Source organism: Scyliorhinus torazame, chromosome 15 (genome assembly GCF_047496885.1).
Source record: "Scyliorhinus torazame isolate Kashiwa2021f chromosome 15, sScyTor2.1, whole genome shotgun sequence".
NCBI classification, from domain to species: domain Eukaryota; kingdom Metazoa; phylum Chordata; class Chondrichthyes; order Carcharhiniformes; family Scyliorhinidae; genus Scyliorhinus; species Scyliorhinus torazame.
Window position 1 is genome coordinate 115,323,359 of NC_092721.1, and position 25,632 is coordinate 115,348,990.

At 51.2% G+C, this 25,632-nt stretch overlaps 1 protein-coding gene across 1 annotated transcript in view; it reads right to left on the reverse strand.

Annotated features, from left to right (window-relative positions):
- The window catches only part of aff3 (AF4/FMR2 family, member 3), a 299,761-nt gene that overhangs the window by 128,401 nt on the left and 145,728 nt on the right, over nucleotides 1–25,632 (reverse strand). The window contains exons 4-6 of the mRNA XM_072476594.1: nucleotides 16,125–16,284; nucleotides 14,333–15,346; nucleotides 7,310–7,434 (exon numbers count right to left, since the gene is read on the reverse strand). Of these exons, the coding sequence (XP_072332695.1) occupies nucleotides 7,310–7,434; nucleotides 14,333–15,346; nucleotides 16,125–16,284 (1,299 nt within the window). The remainder of the gene's footprint in view (nucleotides 1–7,309; nucleotides 7,435–14,332; nucleotides 15,347–16,124; nucleotides 16,285–25,632) is intronic.

Genomic DNA, 25,632 nt, shown 5'->3' on the forward strand with positions numbered 1-25,632 from the left:
ATTAACGAGTGCAGCATCGTGCTCACATATGCCCCGACGTCCGCCCCTTCTTCACCTTCGGGAAGACCAAGAATCCTTAGGTTCTTCCTCCTCGCATTATTCTCCAGCACCTCCAGCCTTTCCACACATCTTTTGTGTTGTGCCTCGTGGATCTCCGTTTCCACCACCAGGCCCTGTATGTCATCCTCATTCTCAGCAGCCTTTGCCTTCACGACCCGAAGCTCCTGTTCCTGGGTCTTTTGCTCCTCCTTTAGCCCCTCAATCGCTTGTAATATCGGGGCCAACAGCTCCTTCTTCATCTGCTTTTTGAGTTCATCTACGCAACGCCGCAGGAACTCTTGTTGGTCAGGGCCCCATATTAAACTGCCTCCTTCCGATGCCATCTTGCTTTGTGCCTGCCTTCCTGGCCGCTGCTCTAGAGGATCCACCGCAATCCGGCTACTTTCCTCTCTTTTTTCCATCCGTGTCCAGGGTGGATTCCCTTCTGGATTACCGCACAGTGTTATTTGCCGTTAAAATTGCCGATTGGGCTCCTATTAAGAGCCCAAAAGTCCGTTCCACCGGGAGCTGCCGAAACGTGCGACTCAGCTGGTCATCGCCGCACCCGGAAGTCAACCCGAACCTTCCTAACACCTCCCACAAATAATTCCACTCCACCCAATCAGAAGGCCTTCTCCGCATCCATTGCAAGCATCACCTCCATCTCCCCCCCCCTCTGAGGGCATCATGATAACGTTTAAGAGCCTTCTAATATTGGCCGTGAGTTGCTTGCCCTTAACAAACCCCATCTGGTCTTCCCCTATCACCCCGGGACACAGTCCTCTATCCTTGTGGCTAGTATCTTAGCCAGCAGTTTGGCGTCCACATTCAATAGGGAGATCAGCCTGTGACCCGCATTGCTCAGGATCCTTCTCCTGCTTCAGAATCAATGAGATCGAGGCCAGCGACATTGTTGGGGGAAGGACTCTCCTCTCCCTTGCCTCATTAAATGTCCTCACCAGCAGTGGGCCCAACATCTCCATGAACTTCTTGTAGAATTCCACTGGGTAGCCGTCCGGCCCCGGGGCCTTGCCCGACTGCATGACCTCTAGCCCCTCCATTATTTCCTCAATTTCAATTGGGGCTCCCAGTCCTTCCACCAGTTCTTCCTCCACCCTCGGGAACCTTAGCTGGCCCAAGAAGTGCCTCATCCCCTCCACCCCAGCCGGGGTTTCCGACTCATATAATTTGCTATAAAAGTCCTTAAACACCTCATTCACCCCCACTGGGTCCAGGATGAAAATGAAATGAAAAAAAATGAAATGAAAATTGCTTACTGTCACAAGTAGGCTTCAAATGAAGTTACTGTGAAAAGCCCCTAGTCGCCACTCCGGCACCAGTTCGGGGAGGCTGGTATGGGAATTGAACTGTGCTGCTGGCCTGCCTTGGTCTGCTTTCAAAGCCAGCGATTTAGCCCTATGCTAAACCAGCCCCTATGCATTCCCACCTCTGTTCTTTACTCTCCCTGTCTCTCTGGCCGACTCCCTTTTCCTCAGCTGGTATGCTAGCATTCTACTGGCCTTTTCCCCATACTCATACACCAATCCCCTTGCCTTCCTCATTTGTGCCACTGCCTTCCCTGTACTTAACAGCCCAAACTCCACCTGTAACCTCCACCACTCCTTCAGTAGCCCCGTATCCGGGGCTTCCGAATATCTCCTATCCACCTGGAGTATCTCCCCAACCAACCTATCCGTCTCTGCTCATTCTACCTTTTCCCTATTGGCCCGTATCGAAATTAACTCCCCTCTTACCACTGCCTTCAAAGCTTCCCAGACCGTTGCTGCCGAGACTTCCCCCATATCATTTATTTCCAAATAGTTCTGGATGGACTCGCTCACCCGCCCACACCCCCCCTCATCTGCTAATAGTCCCACATCCATCCTCCATAACGGGCACTGCCCTCTCTCCATACTAGCCCATAGATCCACCCAATGTGGGGCATGATCTGACACCGCAATTGCCGAGTACTCTGTATCAACCACCCCCAGCAGTAGAGCCCTGCTCAGGATAAAAAAGTCGATCCGAGAATATATTTTGCGGACATGGGAGAAAAAAGAAAACTCCTTCACTCTTGGCCGTCCGAACCTCCATGGGTCTACTCCCCCCATCTGCTCCATGAACCCCTTTAATTCCTTCGCTACGGCTGACGCCTTCACTGTCCTAGATTTTGACCGGTCCAATCCTGGATCCATGACTGTATTGAAATCTGCCCCCATGATCAGAATATGTGACTCTAGGTCCGGGATCTTACCAAACACCCGCCTCATAAATTCCCATCATCCCAGTTTGGTGCCTATACATTCATGAGTACCACCCGCATCCCCTCAAGCTTCCCACTCACTATAATGTACTTGCCCCCCGCTTCTGGCACGATTCTCCCTGCCTCAAATGCCACCCGTTTATTAATCAGGATCCGAGCAAAGAATTCTTAATTAAATTAATTAACAGTGGTGCATTGCAGCCAGGTTAATATGACAGCTACGTATTTGGTAGTGTAAAATGTGCCAGCAGCTGGAAGTTGAAGTCAGTCATGACTTGTCCTCCACTACTGGCCATGTCAGTTGCAGAGATCTTCGAGAGATCTGATAAAGTGTAAGCAGGAAGGACTTGGCTAATGTTTAATTAACTGCAGTGTTTTGCATACATGCACTCCTTAAGGCAGGCATGAATTCACCGAGCACTCTACTAATGCAGGTACAGCTTGTTATATTCCTTGTCTTGCTCTCCAAGATAGCCAGATATTTAATGTTGACAAAGAATATAAAACTAAGAAGTTTAAATCAGAACAAATTTATTTTACACTACTAAACTTTGATTAGGTTCGCACACTTTACTAAGTTACAGATAATAAAATAATACTGAATCTGTAGTACAGTAATCAATATTCTCTCCAACTATTAAACTACACTATAATTCAACCTCGTGCTATATCTCTACAATGAAACCTCCCTCAGCTTTCTCTCTCTGTCTCATCAGCTTCTCATCATCTTCTCCCAGAATTCCATGAGATGCAGCCTTATATACAATTACTTAGTAACGCAATCTAGTGTTGAGTTACATGTAGGGCCTGCTGTTAACCCTTTACTACACTAGTACTATACATATCATTACACAGCTGCCTTTTCTTATAGCTGTAGAACTCCCCATCCTCATTTTCCAGTTTCTTGAACACAAAAGGAATTTCCAAATGACTGTTCATACTTTGCCAAGGACCCATTGACAAGCTCAGTATCATCTCTCTTGAATATTCAATAGTGATAAGAGGCAAAGAAATAAAAATGGGAGGATAAATTAAAGTGCAGTGCCCTGCCCTGCACAACTTTTGGGTTGTGGGGAGAATGTGCAAACTCCACACGGACAATGGACCAGGGCCAGGATCGAACCTGGGACCTCGGCGCCATGAGGCAGCAGTGCTAACCACTGCGCCATCGTGCCGCCCTTGTTCAACCGATATTCATAATGTATCTAGCCTCCTTTGTGGTGCTTTGACAACCTCATTGGATTTGTGCTTCCCTTGAAGTTTAGTGTTGTCCACAAATGTGATCCATTTGCTTTAAGTTTCTGAATACCAATTGCTGTAACAGACACCCCAACATAAATTCCTCAGTAATCTATTCAATACGTGCCTCACATTTAGGTCACTTCCCTGACAAGTACCACTGTTTTTTTTTTCATTCTGTCACTTCCTTGTCAATTTTTACATTGAATTACAAAATCCAATGTGAAAGCCTCTTATGATGAATATTGTTGATTGGTTTTCCAGAAGCATGGGTACACCATATTGTAATCGTTTTCACAGTTGGCTCACAGGGTATGGTTTCACGGCCGCGTCGTGCTTGAGCCAGAGCGCGACCCGTCTGTTAAGTCGTGGGAGAGGCCAAAATCGAGAACCGCACCAGGCGCCGATTGGTTTGTGATTTAACTGGCCCGCTGCCGATGGCGAAATCAGGATCCCGCCGTGGAGTGGCAAGAAACCAATTAAAGCCAGTCTCCATACAAGTAATGGGAATGACTGCCTATCTGATGGTCTCCCATGACCTAACCGGCTCCAAGCAAGTGGTCACGCAGGCTCTGATTAGTACAAGTGAAGCTGGCAGAATGGTTGCTGTGGGGGATCCGAGGAGGTGAGTAGCCATCTTCGCACCAAGGCAATGAGCCCAAGGGCACTGGGGTTGCTGCCATGGGGCTCGGAGGGGGGGGGGGGGCAGTGGAGGGCAGCCTCAGTTGGTGAGGGCGCCATCGGCAGGGGGGGCCACCTCTGGGCTGGGGGATGGGTGTTTCTGCGCCTGCAGGTCTGCCATGCCATGCCCTGGATCGTGTGTACCCATACCAGGGACAACCCCAGCCCCTGCCTGCCTGTCATACTGACCATCCATAACTCCCACTGACCGTGGAGGCCTCTGGCTGTGCGGCTGAAGGGAATTAGCAATCTTAGATAAGTGAGTACTTCACAACTTCACACCTCCCAAGTAGATTCCCATGGGTAGGTGTGCCATGTAGGTGTGGGAGTTATTGCCTAGCATCCCAATCAGACCATGATGCCTAGACGCTGTGCCTCAACACTGCAAGAAGCAACACCACGGACTCATTAGCCAACATCCGAACACCCAGGGACTGGGCCCCAGCACTGTGGACATTTCCGCGAACAAAGGGTGGGTGTGTGTACCGGGGAGGGGGACTAGCGTCTAGTCCAGGTAACATTACACCTGGGATACAGGGTACAGGGTGTGGGGTCAGGTGTCCAGGGGCTCCCGCTGCAGCTGGGGATGCAGGGGCAGGGCGTGTCGAATGACAGGGGATGTCGGAGGGGGAGGAGGGAGCATGGGGGGACTGGAGAGTCCCAAGATGGAAGGCACCACTGGTCATCAGTCTCTCACTCTCCAATTCCTTATAGATATTACACGGGATGGATGTTATCTTGGACCTCACGGAGCTGCCCTCGCGGTGCAGGCCAGACGTTGGAGAAGGCGGTGGTAGCAGCATTGACAGAGCCTCGAGGTGGTGGCCAATGTGCAGGGCTCCGCCCCACACTCTGAACATCTGGCCAGCCATCAGGCCAGGGAGGGACCCAGATGGGAGATCAACGACAGCCCAAGGTGAACAGGCGTCGCTGGTCTTTCAAACAGATGACGGACAGTGTGTGCCGCAGGAAGCTCCGCCTCAACAAGGGTACAGTGTGGCACCTGTTCCATGTCCTCGCGGATTGGCACCATGTTAGGAGGAGGATATCTGCTCTCGGTGGCGGTGTTTGCCCGGGCAACAAACTACAGAGAATTTGACATGGACCAGGACCAAAAAGATGCCTGGGCAGCAGGGCCACCGCTGGGATGCCCCAATGATATGCCATCAATGATCACACGACGAGTAGTGAACATAACTGAAGCTTTAATAAATTAAACTGAAAGCCTCCTGGCCTCTGATCCCGAACAGCAACCTTTATACCGGGCCCGAGGGGAGGCAGAGCCATCGGGCAGTGGTTTACCACATTACATATAATAGTGGCCATTTACCACAATACACATATTATCCACTACAGTGGTTTACCACATTCATCCCCTATTAAAAACAGAGTCCAGCGGGGGTGAAGTGGACTTAAAGATCAAGTCTGTTGGGGCCCTTGACCTTCCGCCGTGATCGCCTCAGTCCCTGCTGTGGTGGGGCACCGGTGTGGAGACCTGCGCGTCCGGGAGCGTGTTGTCCTTTTCTTCACCCAGTTGTTGAGTCGGTGGAGGTGGGGGGGGGGGGGGGGGGGGGGGGTGTATGGACGGAGGTGGTGGTGATGGTCGCTGGTGGGCCTGCGGGTGCCAGTTCTTGAGGTAGGTGGGTAGGGGTGGGGGGAGACGGTGTAGGTTCGGGGGTGATGGTGGTGATGGTTGCTGGGGAACCTGCAGGTGCCAAATCCCAGAGGGAGACTGTGTCCTGTCGCCTGTCCTGATGTGCCACGTAGGCATATTGTAGATTGGCATGGAGGAGCAGGACCTTCTCACTAACCCTGGTGTCCAGGGCATGGCTCAGTCATAGTGGGCAGCACGGTAGCATTGTGGATAGCACAATTGCTTCACAGCTCCAGGGTCCCAGGTTCGATTCCGGCTTGGGTCACTGTCTGTGCGGAATCTGCACATCCTCCCCGTGTGTGCGTGGGTTTCCTCCGGGTGCTCCGGTTTCCTCCCACAGTCCAAAGATGTGCAGGTTAGGTGGATTGGCCATGATAGATTGCCCTTAGTGTTCCAAATTGCCCTTAATGTTGGGTGGGGTTACTGGGTTATGGGGATAGGGTGGAGGTGTTGACCTTGGGTAGGGTGCTCTTTCCAAGAGCCGGTGCAGACCGGATGGGCCGAATGGCCTCCTTCTGCACTGTAAATTCTATTCCATAAGAACATAAGACATAGGAGCAGAATTAGGCCACTCAGCCCATCGAGTCTGCTACACAATTCAATCATGGCTGATATTTTTATCATCCCCACTCTACTGCCTTCTCCCCATAACCCCTGATCCCCTTATTAATCAAGAACCTATCTATCTCTGTCTTAAAGATACTCAGCGATTTGGCCTCCACAGCCTTCTGCGTGAGCTGGTTTAGCACACTCGGCTAAATCACTGGCTTTTAAAGTAGACCAAGGCAGGCCAGCAGCACGGTTCGATTCCCATACCAGCCTCCCCGAACAGGCGCCGGAATGTGGTGACTAGAGGCTTTTCACAGTAACTTCATTGAAGCCTACTTGTGACAATAAGCGATTTTCATTTTTCAAAGAGTTCCACAGATTCACCACCCTCTGGCTGAAGAAATTGCTCCTCATCTCTATTTTAAATGACCGTCCCTTTAGTCTGAGATTGTGTCTTCTGGTTCTAGTTTATTGCAAGTGGAAACATCCTCTCCAGAATAGAACCCAGGTCCCTGGCTCTGTGCAGAAGGAAACTTTCCCTTCAGAAAGTCTTTTGGCTGCTACCTTCAATTTGATTCAGTGAGAAGTCTTGCAACACAAGGTTAAAGTTCAACTGTTTTGTTTGGAGTCACTAGCTTTCGGAGCACAGCTCCTTCATCACTCACCTGAGGAAGGAGCTGCATTCCAAATGCTAGTGATTCGAAACAAACCTGTTGGGCTTTAACCTGGTGTTGTAAGACTTCTTACTGTGCCCACTCCAGTCCAATGCTGGCATCTCCTCTTCAATTTTATTGACTGCTCAAAGTCCCCAAAGATTAAAGTGAGGAATAGTTAGCTCCTGTTTATGAATAGAAAGAATGAAAAGGACAAGTAACAACACCTACTCATTGATGGACAAGGCTTGTTGACATGGCAGAGAAGAGCTGTCATTTGAGGGTAGTACTGCAATAGGAGGTCCTTCGTCTAAATGATTCTTTTTATTTTTGTTGTAAGCATCGATGTTTTCGCACTGCAAAAATATATAATGGTAAAGGTTATTAAAGATGTTTGTATATATTTAGCAAACATTTCCAACCACTTCATAGAAAAACATTGCAGCATCAATGTTTTTATTTCCATTTGGGCCTTGCTAGTCCTACATGTCTGAATATTCCATGTCTTTAAGAAATTATCAAATGACATATTAAAATAATTTAAGAATTTTCCTTCAATAAGAAAGGACAGCACTGGTTAGCTCGATTCTCTCTCCACAGACCTGCTGAGATTGTCCAGTATTTTCGATTTTTGTTTCAGATTCCAGCATCCACAGTAATTTGCTTTCATCACACTAAAACTCATGACATATACCTGTTGCCTTTTACCCCTGCCACCACCCCCCACAGGAGAAGCGTGCACACAACACCAGGGAGCATGTGAGGACTGGAGGAGGCCCCGCTGATGAGAGGCCACTGACCGAACACGAGGAAAGGGCCCTGGAACTGGCTGGCGGACCTGAGGACCGGGAGGTTGCTGATGCAGAGGTCGGGGGCATACTAGCAAGTGAGCCACCGACAGCCCGTCCCCATATCCCCCCTCTCCTATATCCCCCTCCCCCATATCACCTGATCACTGCCTGTGTGTCTAACCATGCATGCATCATTGTGTATCGCAGGAGCAAACGTCGAGGCACCCATCCCCGCAGATGCAGACCGCCCGCATGATGCCCCTCGGAGGCCACGGGAGACGGAGAGACCCGGACCCTCCGGCATGCGACGCCCGCATGATGCCCCCCGGAGGCCACGGGAGACGGAGAGACCCGGACCCTCCGGCATGCGACGCCCGCATGATGCCCCTCGGAGGCCACGGGAAACGGAGAGACCCGGACCCTCCGGCATGCGACGCACGCAGGATGCCCCTCGCACACCACGGGAGACGGAGAGACCCGGACCCTCCGGCATGCGACGCACGCAGGATGCCCCTCGCACACCACGGGAGACGGAGAGCCCCGGACCCTCCGGCATGCGACGCCCGCAGGATGCCCCTCGCACACCACGGGAGACGGAGAGACCCGGACCCTCCGGCATGCGACGCCCGCAGGATGCCCCTCGCACACCACGGGAGACGGAGAGACCCGGACCCTCCGGCATGCGACGCCTGCAGGATGCCCCTCGCACACCACGGGAGACGGAGAGACCCGGACCCTCCGGCATGCGACGCCCGCAGGATGTCCCTTGGAGACCACTGGAGACGGAGAGACCTGGAGCAACAGGGAGACGACGTCCCCGTCTCGTGCGGGTGCGACGACGCAGGCGTGTGCCACCCAGCGACGAGAGGGGCAGCCACAGGTCCCCGTCACAGCCGAGCCAGGACACCACTCCCCAGGACACCACTCCCCAGGACACCACTCCCCAGGACACCACTACCCAGGACACCCCTACCCGGGACAGCACTACCCAGGAAAACGAAATACCGGACAGTGACACAGAGTGGATGGGTGGAGACGAACCCCCACCCCAAAGTGCCATGGACTCAGAGTGGGACGAAGAGCACGACACAACGCCACTGCTGTCACCAACACCCTCCACCATCTCAGAAACACTCACCTCGGTTGGGCACTTTAGTGTTGTGGCGTCTGGTACACTCACTGGTGTGCACAACACATCCGTCCCGGTACAGCAGGTGGAGGTAGGAGCAGCAGAGGGGCCGGGCGGTCGGAGGGCAGCCCAGCCCAAGCGAACATCTGCCGCCCAGATGGATCCCGGGTTCCTGGAGTTACCACACCCACCCATAGATCCGATGCAACCACCGAACCGGAGACGAGCGAAGAGGGTGACGGCCGGCTTGCGGCGGCTGCAGTCGCAGGTGGAGGAGTCCACCCGCGTCCAGGAGCTGGGATTGGTGTCGGTCATGCGTGCCACCCAGGCCGACACCGCACGGGTGGCGTCCGCGGTGGAGGCAATGGGTGCGATGGTGTCAGACATGGGGAACGGTTTGCGAAGCCTGGGGCTTTCCGTGCAGGCGGCGTCTGTGGCCCAGGACATGGCTGCCCTCTCACAGGAGGCCATGAGCCAGTGCCAGCGCCAGATGGCAGAGGCGCTCAACGCCATGGCCTAGTCTCAGCAGGCCATGGCCCAGTCTCAGCAGGCCATCGCTGAGGGCATCGGCGCCATTGGCCATGTGCGAGCCGGCGTCGCACAGTCACAGACAGGGTTTGCCAATCCCCTGAGCTCCATGGCTGCAAACCTGCAGACCCCTGTCGATACCAGCACGGGCCTCCAGGACTGGCAGCGCCAGATGTCGGGAGGGCGTCGGATGGACAGTCCGTTCGCATCCCCCACCCATGTAGAGGCCTGGGGGCCATCGGGCACCCCGAGGGAGGAGGAGGTGCTGTGGTCCGTCCCGGGTCCCCCTGTAGGGGAGGTCCCGGAACACCGCGACACCTCGGACTCCCCCCCCTTCTGTCCCAGATGCATCGGGTGGGCAACGGGCAGGACAGGCTGGCAGCTCGCCATCCCAGTCGCCCGGGCCGCAGCCTGGCCCATCTAGGCCAGGACGCCCCAGGAAACGGCCACCATAGGGATCCCGTGTCAGAGGGCAGGAATCACAGGAGTCCACCTCCAGTTCTGCTGTGCCGTCTGGGGAACCACATAGACGTAGTCAAAGGGCCCGTAAGGCCAAACAATTAGACATTGAGTAAGTTGGCATGGGTGCAGGGCACAGATGAGTTTTAGGGGCTAGGGCACGTGCATGAACTCCTTTGGTTATTAAAGTCAATGTTACACCTACAGAAGCTGCCTTTGTGCTCTGTCCAAAGCGTGCGGGGGTGTCATGTACGTTGAGCGCAAGTGTATGTGTGTGAGGGGTGGTCTTGCCTCAGCCCCAGGTGAGTCTGCCCCCTTCCCCCTGGGCCGCCATCAACATCCCCCTGGGCAGAGGACGGGACCATGCGCTGCAGTGTCACAGCCACATGCAGGGGTGGTCCGGGTGGATGGTGGTACTGTGGCCATGGGTCAGACATAGTCCAACGATGTGGAGCCAGGAGCTCATCGCAGGGCGGGTTGTCATCATCCTCCATTGCCTGCGATAGACACGCGTCCACCGGCAACTGTGAGAGCCCGGCCGTTGTGCCGCAGGTGGATTGGCAATGGGGGGGTGATGTGCATGCGGGTGGGGTGGGTGGGGTTGGGGAGGGGGGTGAGGGTGCTGGGTGGGTGGATGGGTGGGGGGGGTGTGGGTGGTCGGCTGTTGCCATGTTGTGCGGTCTGTGGCCATACTACCCGATTCCCACGCCCATCTAGTCAGTGAAGCGGGCGGCTATCAGTCTGTCCCGTGCCCGCTGGCCCAGCCGGTAACGGTGGACAGCCACCCGCCCGTGTCTAGCCCATCTGCCCTGACCATTGCCCCTATCCCCCTCATCTGGGGAGGACTGCGCCTCTTCCTGCTGCTCCTCCACTCCGCCCTCCTCTGCCTGCGGCACATCGCCCCTCTGCTGGGCTATGTTGTGCAGGACGCAGCACACCACAATGATGCGGCCGACCCTATCTGACCGATACTGGAGGGCGCCCCCAGAGAGGTCCAGGCACCTGAAACGCATCTTCAGCACGCCAAAGCACCTCTCTATCACTCCCTTTGTCGCTACATGGGCATCATTGTAGCGCTTCTCCGCCTCATTGCGTGGCCTCCGTACAGGCGTCATCAGCCACGATCGCAATGGGTAGCCCCTGTCGCCCAGCAACCAGCCCCTCAGCCGGGGATGGCGTCCCTCGTACATGCCGGTGATGTATGACCGCGACAACACGTATGAGTCGTGTACACTGCCCGGGTAACGGGCGCAGACGTGCAGGATCATCATGCGGTGGTCGCAGACCACCTGTATGTTCATCGAATAGGTCCCCTTCCTATTGGTGAACACGGCCCTGTTATCTGCAGGTGACCGCACGGCGACGTGCATCCCATCAATCGCGCCCTGGACCATGGGGAACCCGGCCATGGCAGAGAAGCCCACGGCCCAGGCATCTTGGCTGGCCCGGTCCACAGGGAAGCGGATGTAGTGGTGCGCCATGGCATATAGGGCGTCTGTCACTGCCCGGATGCACCGGTGCACCGATGTCTGCAATATGCCGGACAGGTCCCCACTCGGTGCCTGGAATGACCCCGTTGCATACAAGTTCAGGGCCACCGTAACCTTGACAGACATGGGGAGAGGGTGACCCCGCCAGTGCCACGCGGTGACAGGTGTGCCAGCAGATGGCAGATGTGTGCCACGGTTTCCCGCCTCATCCGGAGTCTCCTCCTGTATTCTCGGTCCGTGAGGTCCTGGTATGACTGCTGGGGCCGGTACACACGGGGCACCCTCGGGTGCCTCCGTTACCGTGGGGCCGCGACGTCCTCCTCGTCCTGTCGGTCAGGTGTCCCTCCAGCCTGGTCGGCTGCCGCCTGCCCCTCTGCGGCAGCCTGCGCCGCCTCTCTGGCACGCTCCTCCTCCTCCTCATCCAGGGCAACATAGACATTAACGGCTGCCGCCACGGCGGCCAACATCGCTGGCTCATCGGAAAACATGACGGCCTGGTTGGCGGGGGGGGGGGGGGGGGGGGGGGGGGGGGGGAGAGAACGACGACATGTCATCATTGCCCATACCCCCTCCTCCCCCCAGCCAGGTGGCATGGACCACCTTTCCTCCGCCGCCCCGTAAGAAGATGTCGCCGCCTCCTGCCGTCCTCCCCGCATCCGCCCCGCAAGAAGATGTCGGATGGATCTTGCGGGTCAGCGGAGGAAAGGAGGTCCTCCTTCAGAGAGGCCGGCCCGCCGATCGGTGGGTACCGATCGCGGGTCAGACCCCTTTTGAGTCGTCCCCCCCGGTGCAGGAACCCCCCTGCCCCCCGCAGGCCACCCCCCCCAGCGTTCCTGCGCTGTTCCCACCGGCAGCGACCAGATGTGGACGGCGCCGGTGGGAACCTGTCGTGTTGGGCAGGCCACTCGGCCCATCCGGGCCGGAGAATCGCCGCTCGCCCATTACAAACGGCGAGCGGCGATTCTTGGAGCGGCCAGCCGTGATTCACGCCGCGCCGGTTTGGGGGGGATGGGAGAATCGCGTGCGCATGGCGGGACTCGCGCGGCGCCCCGGCGATTCTCACACCCGGCGTGGGGGATGGGGGAGAGAATTCTGCCCCCTGTTTCAGCAGGAAACCCTGGAATATGCTTCATGACTTGGTGCTGGCTTGACGCAAGGCAGCAAAGGCAGTGCAGATGTTAGCATTACCTGCCTAGTAACCAACTCAAAGGCGATGACAACCACCAAAAAAAACATAGTGGAAAAGCTGCTTAAGCTCACTCTGTAAAATGCCTCTCCACATATCAATTTTCCAGCTGCTTTCAGCCACAAAGAAGTGAGCACAGTGCTGACAGCCCCCAATGCTGGGAAGGCTGCTGGGATTCTTGACATTTTCCCAGAATGTCTCAAGAGCTAGAGCCCAAATGAACAAATGTGGCCAATCTTCAACATCCTTGACAGGATTCCCCATAAGAAGGCCATCCCAAAGCCACTGCCATCCTAAAGCCAGGAAAATAATCCTTAATCCAAAATTTACTGTTCGATTGCCTTTCTGCCTGCGGTCTACAAGCTGGTCTAACAACCCATCATTAAACTGGATAAAGTTGCTTTTCAAAGAAATTCACTCAAGTGAGCAGGTAGATTTTAGAGAAGGAAGAAGCTGCACTGACCAGGGGCGTCATTCTCCGCCGGCGGGAGTCTCCGTTTTGCCGGCGCCCGGGGGTTTCCCGACGGCATGGGGCTGCCCCACAATGGGAAACCCCATTGACCGGCCGGTGTTACGGAGACTCCCGCCGGCCGGTCGGAGCAGAAATGTGGCGGGGCGGGTAGGAGAATTTCGCCCCATGTCCTTACACTCACGATCAACATTGTGGCAGGGTTCCAGAAACAGCTGAAGATTAGAAATGCCATCAATAGACTTGTTATCAGCATACAACACTGTCTACTGTGAAGGCCTAAGACTGAAAATGTTGATAATCATTCAATGTTGCAAAACATGTATTAAGTTGTAAAAATTGATATTAGCAAAATTGACATTAAAAAAACAATTGGTTCATTGATGTCTTTTAGCGAATAAAACTTGAAATCTTTACCTGTTATGTCCTCAATGTGACTCCAATCTCACAGCAATCTTAATTGTCCTCTGAAGTGACCCAGCAAGCTACAAAATTGTACCAAACCTTCTAAAGAAAATTAGGCTTGGGGCATAAATGCCAGCCTTGTCATTAATATCCAAGAATGCTACATGCATTACCATTTGATTTGGAATTGGCATATGGTCTATTGCATTATCCACTATCTGTCTAAATAACCTAATCTTATTTTGTCAGCTGCATCCAGCACTTCAGATGAATTAAACAAATTTAGTTGAAGTCAGAATACATCCAGAGGGTCATGCTGATAAGTGGAAATAAGGCAGGAAAACAATTGTTGGTTTGTATTAATTAAGAAGCAGACTGAATATATTATACAGGTAAAATAAAAGCACAGTGACAGTGTATAGGCTTTCAGGTGCACTAACATCTCAGATTATAGTCCGATGCATCGGGGGAACCGGCTAGGGGAAGGGGTCTTCGAGGCTAGCCTAGGATCTGCTGGATAGCCAGGACATTGGTAAAATAAGCCTCCAGTCCAGTATCATTCGATCCCACTTGGTGGGGTCCAAGCTTGGATCTTAGCGTACAACCCTGAAACAGTGTTGATAGGCTTCCAACAAGATTTGCCCACTTTGAAAGGGCGTTTCTAAGATTTTCCATTTTGATTGGATTGCATTGGGGCGAATGGACTTCACACTACCTTTTGCCTTCCGTTCCTAATGCGCAAGATACACATCAGTATGTTTTTAATTCATAAATAATTAGGCATTGACGCACCGCACCTTACGTTTTCTTATTGATTTTGTTGATGGTTTCTCCCTTGAGGGACTGCAACCTTTATTAACATTGCTGTTGCAAATCCCTTCAGCAACATTTTTTTGCGTTAAGGACTGTTTGGGTAACTGTCCAGGAATTCTGGATAAAAGTGTCAAGTCTATTTTTACCCAGAGCGACTGGAGTTCCTCATTGTCTTTTAAAGGTGAAAGAAGTTCATTTCGACCAAAAGGGACTAAAGCAAACAGCTGTGTTTCTGAGTCATTAGTTGATTCATTAATAGTCCTATTGACAGAGGTGTCTGCACTGCAGCTCCTGATGCTGCTGAGACTGTCGCTACAGTCATTTAATTTGTGGCTGTCTGGTGAAGCAGAAGTTGGTGGAAATTTGGCTGGAAGAAATTCTTCATTATCTGAGTCTAGCCTTGGGCCTGATGAGGTTGAAGATGACAAACATTCAGTGCCAAAGAAATCACTGGATTTAGGTATGTTTTCACCAGTTCCCCTGTGCTTCCTTTTTTCACAAAGAGTACCCATCTGCAGTTCTCTTTTAGGGCCTATTTTGTTGTCATTAGGTTTGGTTTTGTGCTGCTCTAATGTACTGGAGTTCTGGCTTCCTCTTCCCTTACAAATTATGTTGTGATTCTTTGTGTCCAACAAGCTGACATCCCCTTCAACAGACATTTCTGCTGTCCTCTTGGACTGCTCTTTGCCCAATGTCCTTCCAGAGGAGGCAGATTCATCATGAGTAGGTAACTTTTGTTTACAACGTTTTGTTTTGTGAGCAGATGTGAGCCTCTTATCTCTGCTAGGAGTTTGAACTTCTCGGTCTTTGAAGTCTGCTTGGCTGAGTAGAAGAGGTTTTGCCCTTTCTGGGTTCTTTTTCTGTTGTAGACTATGAAACTGGTCGTTCCCGTGTCCATAATTGCAATTTGTGCTCACAGTGGCAGTTTTATTGTTTTGTGAATTCACTTTGTTTAACCATTTGTCAAGTTGCCACTTGCTAGTTGAGGTCTGCTCTGGCTGGAAAAAAATGCAAATTTAATACAATCTTTCAAAGCAATAAATTCTATATAAGATGAGACACTATTAAATCAATTACAATTGCAGAACTGAAGTCTAATAAACTGATTACATCCAAGAATTTGTTAGATAAACTTGTATTTATGAGTGCTTTTGGTCTTAACAGAGTTTTAGAATGCAGCCCAACACCTTAATAATCTGCATGGTTAAATTTCGAGGGTGAATGAACTAGCTTGGAACAGTTTCTTGCTGATAATATCTTATATCCAACTATAATGCCAACGGCAGAAATGAAGGGTAATAAAGCAAATTTAATGCACTTCAGGCAGTCAATGAGATTGGATCAACTATCTGATTTTATACACCATTGCTCAATGTAACTTTTGCAGATAAATATATTAGAAATACACTGTAATAGTTCAGTGGGTTTAAAAAATATTATTGTACTTGCTGTAACACTGAAATATCTTAGTCTTAAAGAAAACAATGCTATAGTTTGTAATAATGCTCCCTTTTTGGCACATTCCACCCTTTGATCCGTAGGTATTATTATACTTTTGCTTACCAATTGTTATTCAGAAAGGTGTTCCTACCTCGGGAATAGGGATGTGTGAAGGTTTACTGTTATTAGCATCATTTGAGCAAATTTCTACCTCAGAGTCAGACTCTGAACTGCTTTCTGATTCGCTGGAACTGCTTGGCTCATCATTCCACCCTTTGATCCGTAGGTATTATTATACTTTTGCTTACCAATTGTTATTTAGAAAGGTGTTCCTACCTCGGGAATAGGGATATGTGAAGGTTTACTGTTATTGGCATCATTTGAGCAAATCTCTACCTCAGAGTCAGACTCTGAACTGCTTTCTGATTCGCTGGAACTGCTTGGCTCATCATTGTAGTGAACTGAAGCTGTGCCTTGAATCTGTTGCATTGGACTACTGTAAGAAGATATAATAAACATTACAAATTAATCAGGTATCTGTTTTCAACCCTCGGAAATAATGTCCACTGAGGGTGTTTATAACTTCTGCACTGCTGAGAAGTTGTTTCTGCTTCATAGGTCAGTTGGCTGAATGACTGGTTCATAAAAAGGAGCAACAATAACAGCACGGATTCATTTCCTATACCGGCTGAGGTTATTCATGAAGGCACCACCTTCTCAACCTTGCCTCTCACCTGAGGAGCGGTGACCCTCAGGTTCAATCCACCAATAAACACTCAAAAGGGGGAGAGCAGCCTATGGTCCTCTGGGACTGCAGCAACATTTACATTTGCTTCATAGGAATACAAAGATAACCAGATCAAAGTCCTGATTCTAGATCTTCTGGAGGAAACCGTTTATTTTAATGTGATCCTTAGTCCAAGTCTAGTTTAAAATATGCTTAGAAGGTCATTGGACTGGGAACAGAGGTTAATGAGAGTAAGAGTACTCTCATCAAAATGTTACAGGCTGAGAACAGGGTTCTACTTATGATCATAGAATCCCCACAGTGCAGAAGGAGGCCATTCGACCCATCGAGTCTATGCCGCCCCTCTGAATGAGCACCCCACCAAGGCCCAACCCCCACTCTATTCCCATAACCCCACCTAACCTTTCAACACTGTGGGCAATTTAGAACAAAAAACAAAGAACAAAGAAAATTACAGCACAGGAACAGGCCCTTCGGCCCTCCCAGCCTGCGATCTGCGATCCAGATCCTTTATCTAAAACCTGTCGCCTATTTTCCAAGGATCTACTTCCCTCTGTTCCCCGCCCATTCATATATCTGTCTAGCTACATCTTGAATGATGCTATCTTGCCCGCCTCTACCACCTCTGCTGGCAAAGCATTTAAGGCACCCACCACCCTCTGCGTAAAATACTTTCCACGCACATCTCCCTTAAACTTTCCCCCTCTCACCTGGAAATCGTGACCCCTTGTATTTGACACCCCCACTCTTGGAAAAAGCTTGTTGCTATCCACCCTGTCCATATCTCTCATAACTTTGTAGACCTCAATCAGGCCCCCCTCAACCTCCGTCTTTCCAACGAAAACAATCCTAATCTACTCAACCTTTCTTCATAGCTAGCACCCTCCATACCAGGCAACATCCTGGTGAACCTCCTCTGCACCCTCTCTAAAGCATCCACATCCTTCTTGTAATGTGGCGACCAGAACTGCACGCAGTATTCCAAATATGGCCTAACCAAAGTCCTATACAACTGTAACATGACCTGCCGACTCTTGTACTCAAAACCCTGTCTGATGAAGGCAAGCATGCTGTATGCCTACTTGACCACTCTATCGACCTGCGTTGCCACCTTCAGGGTACAATGGACCTGAACTCCCAGATCTCTCTGTACATCAATGTTCCCCAGGACTCTTCCATTGACCGTAACGCGCTCTTGAATTAGATCTTCCAAATGCATCACCTCGCATTTGCCTGGATTGAACTCCATCTGCCATTTCTCTGCCCAACTCTCCAATCTATCTATATTTTGTTGTATTCTCTAACAGTCCTCCTCGCTATCTGCAACTCCACCAATCTTAGTATCATCTGCAAACTTGCTAATCAGACCACCTATACCTTCGTCCAGATCATTTATGTATATCACAAACACCAGTGGTCCGAGCACGGATCCCTGTGGAACACCACTAGTCACCTTTCTCCATTTTGAGACACTCCCTTCCACCACTACTCTCTGTCTCCTGTTGCCCAGCCAGTTCTTTATCCATCTAGCTAGGACACCCTGAACCCCATACGAGTTCACTTTTTCCATCAACCTGCCATGGGAAACTTTATCAAACGCCTTACTGAAGTCCATGTAAATGACATCTACAGCCCTTCTCTCATCAATTAACTTTGTCACTTTCTCAAAGAATTCTATTAGGTTTGGAAGACATGACCTTCCCTACACAAAACCATGCTGCCTATCACTGATAAGTCTATTTTCTTCCAAATGTGAATAGATCCTATCCCTCAGTATCTTCTCCAACAGTTTGCCTGCCACTGACATCAAGCTTACAGGTCCATAATTCCCTGGATTATCCCTGCTACCCTTCTTACACAAAGGGACAACATTAGCAATTCTCCAGTCCTCTGGGACCTCACCCGTGCCCAAGGATGCTGCAAAGATAAATGTTAAGGTCCCAGCTATTTCGTCCCTCACTTCCCTCAGTAACCTGGGATAGATCCTATCCGGATCTGGGGACTTGTCCATCTTAATGCCTTTTAGAATACCCAAAACTTCCCCCTTCCTTATGCCGACTTGACCTAGAGTATTTAAACATCCATCCCTAGCCTCAACATCCGTCATGTCCCTCTCCTTGGTGAATACCGATGCAAAGTACTCATTAAGAATCTCACCCATTTCCTCTGACTCCACGCAAAAATTTCCTCTATTGTCTTTGAGTGGGCTAATCCTTTCTCTAGTTACCGTCTTGCTCCTTATATACGAATAAAAGGCTTTGGGATTTTCCTTAACCCTGTTAGCCAAAGATATTTCATGACTCCTTTTAGCCCTCTTTATTGCGCGTTTGAGATTTGTCCTACTTTCCTGATATTCCTCCAAAGCTTCATCAGTTTTAAGTCGCCTAGATCTTATGTATGCTTCCTTTTTCATTTTAGCTAATCTCACAATTCCACCCATCATCCATGGTTCGCTAATCTTGCCATTTCTATCCCTCATTTTTACAGGGACATGTCTGTCCTGCACTCTAATCAACCTTTCCTTAAAAGACTCCCACATTTCAAATGTGGATTTACCCTTAAACAGCTGCTCCCAATCCACATACCCTAGCTCCTGTCGAATTTTGTTATACTTGGCCTTTCCCCAATTTAGCACTCTTCCTTGAGGACCACTCTCGTCTATGTCCATGCGTATTCTAAAACTTACGGAATTGTGATCGCTATTCCCAAAGTAATCCACGAATGAAACTTCAACCACCTGGCCGGGATCATTCCCCAATACCAGGTCCAGTATGGCTCCTTCCCGAGTTGGACTATTTACATACTGCTCTAAAAAAGTCTCCTGGATGCTCCTTACAAATTCTGCTCCATCTACGCCTCCAACACTACATGAGTCCCATTCAATGTTGGGAAAGTTAAAATCTCCCATCACGACCACCCTATTTCTCCTACATTTTTATGTTATCTGTCTACATATTTGTACCTCTATTTCACGCTCCCTTTTGGGAGGCCTATAGTAAAGTCCCAACAATGTTACTGCACCCTTCCTATTTCCTAGCTCTACCCATATTGCCTCAGTGCTCGAATCCTCCATCGTGCCCTCCTTAATCACAGCTGTGATATAATCTCTGACCAGTAATGCAACTCCTCCACCCCTTTTACCTCCCTTTCTATCCCTCCTGAAGCACCTATACCCTGGGATATTTAGTTGCCAGTCTTGCCCTTCCCTCAACCAAGTCTCAGTAATACCAATAACATTATATTCCCAGGTACTAATCCAAGCCCGAAGTTCATCTGCCTTACCTGCTACACTTCTCGCATTAAAACAAATGCACCTCAGACCACCTGTCCCTTTGCGTTCATCATCTCTTCCCTGTCTACTCTTCCCCTTAGTCACATTGAGTTTATTATCTAGTACCTTACTGGCTTTAGTTGCTGCCTCTTTACTGACTTCTAACTTCCTAATCTGGTTCCCATCCCCCTGACACATTAGTTTAAAACCTCCCCAACAGTGTTAGCAAAAGCACCCCCTAGGACATTGGTTCCAGTCCTGCCCAGGTGTAGACCATCCGATTTGTAATGGTCCCACCGCCCCCAGAACCGGTTCCAATGACCCAACAATCTGAACCCCTCCCTCCTGCACCATCTCCCAAGCCACGTATTCATTCTGACTATTCTTGAATTTCTACTCTGACTGTCTCGTGGCACTGGTAGCAATCCTGAGGTTACTACCTTTGAGTTTTTAAACTTATCTCCTAACTCCCGAAATTCTGATTGTAGGACCTCATCCCATTTTTTACCAATATCGTTGGTGCCTATATGCACCACGACAACTGGCTGTTCACCCTCCCCCTTCAGTATGTCCTGCAGCCGATCTGAGACATCCCTGATCTGTGCACCCGGGAGGCAACATATCATTCGGGAGTCTCGTTTTCAACCACAGAAACGCCTGTCTACTCCCCTTACGATTGAATCCCCTATGACTATTGTCATAATATACATCTATGTATATAATGGAGTGCAGACAGGCAGTGGTTGACACATAGGATGACCAGTAAGCACACAGAACAGAGCAGCCAATCACCAGACAGGACACGACCACTAGAAAGCCAGAGGGCACCAGTTTTTCCGCTCTCTCGGGACCCAACTTCTTAGACAGTCAGAGTTAGTGAGCTGGCCAGTGCAAACACCATGTGATAGCTCGCAAGTCTGGTTAGGCTAGTATCAGGTCTCCAGTTAAGTCAGCATAGTGTCAACCCACAGTTGAACATGTATAATAGATTAGATGTTAAAGAAAATCGTGTTGCATCTTATCAAGTGTTGGAGGTCTGTCTCTCGCTACGCTGCATCAAGTGCAGTCCACATCGACCCAGCCTACCCAACACATCATGGCACCAGTGAGTGATGCTGAAAATTGACGGACCTACCTTGAGTGAATCAGCATTGACCAGCAAACAGCCATCCAGTGACATGGAAAACGTCCGCCCTCCTCCGCAGCTCCGCATCGCCGGCAACCTCGGTGCAAATTGGAATATCTTCAAACAAAAGTTCCAACTCTATCTAGAAGCCACCGACCTTGAGGCCGCATCGGATGCCAGGAAGATCGCACTATTCCTCTCCACAGCCGGGGACCATGCCATCCACACCTACAACTCCCTTACATTCACTGAAGGCGAAGACAAGACAAAATTTAAAACAGTCCGACTGAAGTTCGAAGCCACTGCGACATTGAGGTGAATGAGAGCTTTGAACGGTACGTTTTCCAGCAGAGGCTTCAGGGTAAGGATGAACCTTTTCAGTCCTTTCTGACCCATCTCCGCATCCTCGCGCAGTCATGTAACTATGACTCGACCACTGATTCCATGATCCGGGATCAGATCGTTTTCAGGGTCCTCTCCGATTTCCTTCGCCAGCAGCTCCTGAAAGTCAAGCAGCTCACCCTCACCATTGCCATCGAAACGTGCGTTCTCCACGAACATGCTCACAATCGGTACTCCCACATCAGGGCGGCAGAAACGGCAAAGCTAACCTCCCACGAGGCGGAACGGGTGCAGGCCATCGCACAAATGTGGGGCCTAAGTATCGACGAGAGTGGCCATTCCGCGCGCTTTTCCCGGGCCCCTGCGCATGCGCGCCACGACCGAGGGGACGGCGAGACCGACAACCAGACTGCGCAGGTGCGTACGTCGTTCGACTGCACTGTGCATGCGCGATGGCGCACGGAATGTGCTGGCGTTGACGTCATGACGTGTCTGAATTGTGGCTCCGCCATTTAAAGCGGCAATGTCCGGCAAAATCACGACGGTGTCTATGGTGTGGCAAGCTTGGCCACTACGCAGCCCTTTGCAGATCTGCTCCACTGCCCAGCATCCAGCGATCCCAGCAGCGGGGCTGAAGCGTCCGTTAAATACAGCAGGCCATGCCAGACTCCGACCCGACAGCCCAACAGATCCTGATGCTGCGTGCCTCAAATCTCCATACCGGGTGGGCATCATTACGAATCATGCGCTGCCTTTCTCCAAGACAGCGAAACACCTCCCCATCCTCAGCGTGGATCCCAACGACAAGTGGTGTGCTGTCCTCACAGTCAACAAGGCTCGCATCCGGTTCAAACTGGACACTGGCGCATAGGCGAACCTCATCTCCAAATCCGATCTCGACACCATCCGCGTCAGACCAAGCATTCATCCACTGGCCTGCCAGCTCATGCCAACTCGGAGTTTCCAATAAGTAATTTAAAGCGACACTGCGATTTGAGATCGTGGGACCTAACAGAGCACCCCTGCTCGGTGCTCGGGCCTGCAAACTCCTGAACTTGGTTCAGCGAGTCCACACCATTTCATCCTCACAGGCGCCAGCCTCACCTGATGAGAACTTCCAGGCTGAAATTGATGACATCATCACGCAGTACCACAGCGTGTTCGACGGAATGGGCACACTCCCATACCGATACAAAATCCTGCTCAAACCAAACACCACCCCTGTGATCCACGCACCACGTCGGGTGCCGGCACCCCTCAAGGACCACCTCAAGCAGCAGTTACAGGACCTCTCAGGACCAGGGCATCATATCAAAGGTCACAGAACCCACGGACTGGGTCAGCTCCATGGTCTGCGTCAAGAATCCGTCACGGGAGCTTCGAATCTGCATCGACCCCAAGGATTTAAACCGCAACATCATGAGGGAACATTACCCGATACCAAAATGAGAAGAGTTGACCAGCGAGATGGCTCATGCCAAACTCTTTGCGAAGCTGGACACCTCTAAGGGGTTCTGGCAAATACAGCTGGATGCATCCAGTCGCAAGCTGTGCACATTCAATACCCCGTTCGGTCGCTTCTGCTACAACCTGATGCCTTTTGGCATCATCTCTGCCTCAGAGGTATTTCACCGCATCATGGGACAGATGATGGAGGGTATCGAGGGGGTGCGCGTGTATGTTGACGATGTCATAATCTGGTCCACAACTCCTCAAGAACACATCGATCGTCTCAAGCAGGTATTCCACAGAATCCATGAGCATGGCCTCCGACTCAACAGAGCCAAGTGCTCGTTCGATCAATCAGAAATCAAATTCCTTGGTGACCACATCTTGCAGCAAAGAGTGTGGCCAGATGCTGACAAGGTCTCGGCGATCAACGCCATGAAGACCCCAGAGGACAAGAAGGCGGTCCTCCGCTTTCTAGGGATGGTCAACTTCCTCGGGAAGCTCATTCCCAACATGGCGGCACACACCACAATCCTCCGCCATCTCGTCAAAACATCGACGGAATTCCAGTGGCTGCCCGCTCATGAGAACGAATGGCGTGAGCTGAGGGCAAAACTCACCACAGCCCCGGTTTTGGCGTTCTTCGACCCTACCAAAGAGACCAAAATATCCACTGACGCAAGCCAGGACGGTATTGGGGCGGTGCTCCTCCAACGGGATGACGCCTCCTCATGGGCCCCAGTTGCGTATGCCTCCAGAGCCTTGACGCCCACTGAGCAACGGTACGCTCAGATCGAGAAGGAATGCCTGGGCCTCCTAACGGGAAGCGACAAATTTCACGACTATGTGTATGGCCTCCCAAAATTCACGGTTGAGACGGACCACAGGCCATTAGTCCACATAATCCAGAAGGATTTGAATGACATGACGCCTTGGTTACAACGAATCCTTCTCAAGCTACGCCGCTATGACTTTGAACTTGTCTACACGCCAGGCAAATAATTCATTGTTGCAGATGCCCTTTCCAGGTCTATCACCCCACCGTGTGAACAAACTGACTTTTTCTGCCAAATCGATGCGCAGGTGCAATTGTGTGCCTCCAACCTTCCGGCCACTGATCAGAGGGTCATCCAAATTCGTGAGGAAATGGCCAAGGATCCTCTGCTACAGCGTGTGATGCAGCACCTCACGAATGGCTGGCAGAAGGGACAGTGTCCCCAGTTTTACAACGTCAAGGACGACCTGACGGTGATGGGCAGCATCCTCATGAAGCATGATAGGATTGTGATTCCGCAGAGCATGCGAGCTATGGTGCTCGGCCAACTCCATGAGGGTCACCTGGGGGTCGAGAACTGTCGACGCAGAGCTCGAGAGGCAGTCTATTGGCCGGACATCAGCCAGGACGTTGCCAACACGGTCCTCAACTGCCCCACATGTCAGAGATTTCAGCCAGCTCAACCCAAAGAAACTCTGCAGCAACATGAGATAGTGACCTCCCCATGGTCCAAAGTCGGTGTCGACCTTTTCCACGCCAAGGGACGTGACTATGTCCTCCTGGTCGACTACTTCTCCAGTTACCCAGAAGTGGTGAAACTGTCCGACCTCACGTCGAAGGCGGTGATTAAAGCATGCAAAGAAACGTTTGCCAGGCATGGGATACCGCTAACGGTGATGAGCGACAACGGTCCCTGTTTTTACAGCCAGGAATGGTCTGATTTTGCCCACCTATACAACTTTCGTCACGTAACCTCCAGCCCCCACTACCCGCAGTCAAACGGAAGGGCCGAAAAAGGGGTCCATATCGTCAAGAGATTACTATGCAAGGCTGCAGACTCAGGCTCCGACTTCAACCTGGCGCTGCTGGCATACAGAGCATCCCCGCTGTCCACTGGGTTGTCTCCCACTAGATGCTCATGAATCACACTCTGCGAACCACGGTTCCAGCCATCCATGTTCCAGACCTTGACCAACTCACGGTCATACAAAAGATGCAGCAGTCTCGGGCCCAACAGAAATCAGCATACTACGCTCATGCCACGGATCTCCCCGAGCTGGTCCCAACTGATCATGTTCGGGTGCAGTTGCCTGACGGCGGCTGGTCGGCCACATCTGTGGTGGTCAAGCAAGTGGCCCCGAGATCGTTCCTCGTCTGCATGGCTGATGGCTCCTCCCTACGACGCAACAGACGGGCGCTGCGCAGAGTTCCACGCCCGCCACCCAACCATGATGTCCCGCCTCACACAATGCTTCCTCCGGACGTGCCCTACCACGAGGCCAGCGATCTACCAGCAATCCTGCCAACCTCTGCAACCACCGCATTGGCGGCGGTCCCGCCTATCCAAGTGCAGGTGGCCCCTGATCCACCCTTGAGGTGGTCAACCAGAATTTGGCGCCCGCTGCAGAGACTAAACTTATAGACTGAACTTTTGCACAACTGTGCTACCTTATCGTTTTGACCTCTGTAAATATCGTTTTTTTACTGTTTCATCTGCCCTATATCTGCACTAGCGACAATTTCCTGTGTACATAAGATCATTTAAGCACATTCTGTAGATAGTCACGCACACATACACCTTAATATTTATTATCTCAACACACACAATACAAAAAAGGGGGGGAGATGTCATAATATACATCTATGTATACAATGGAGTGCAGACAGGCAGTGATTGACACACAGGATGACCAGTAAGCACACGGAACAGAGCAGCCAATCACCAGACAGGACAAGGACCACTATAAAGCCAGAGGGCACCAGATTTCCCGCTCTCTCGGGACCCAGCCTCTGAGACAGTCAGAGTTAGTGAGCTGGCCAGTGCAAACACCATGTGGTAGCTAGTAAGTCTGGTTAGGCTAGTATCAGGTCTCCAGTCAAGTCAGCATAATGTCAACCCACAGTTGAACATGG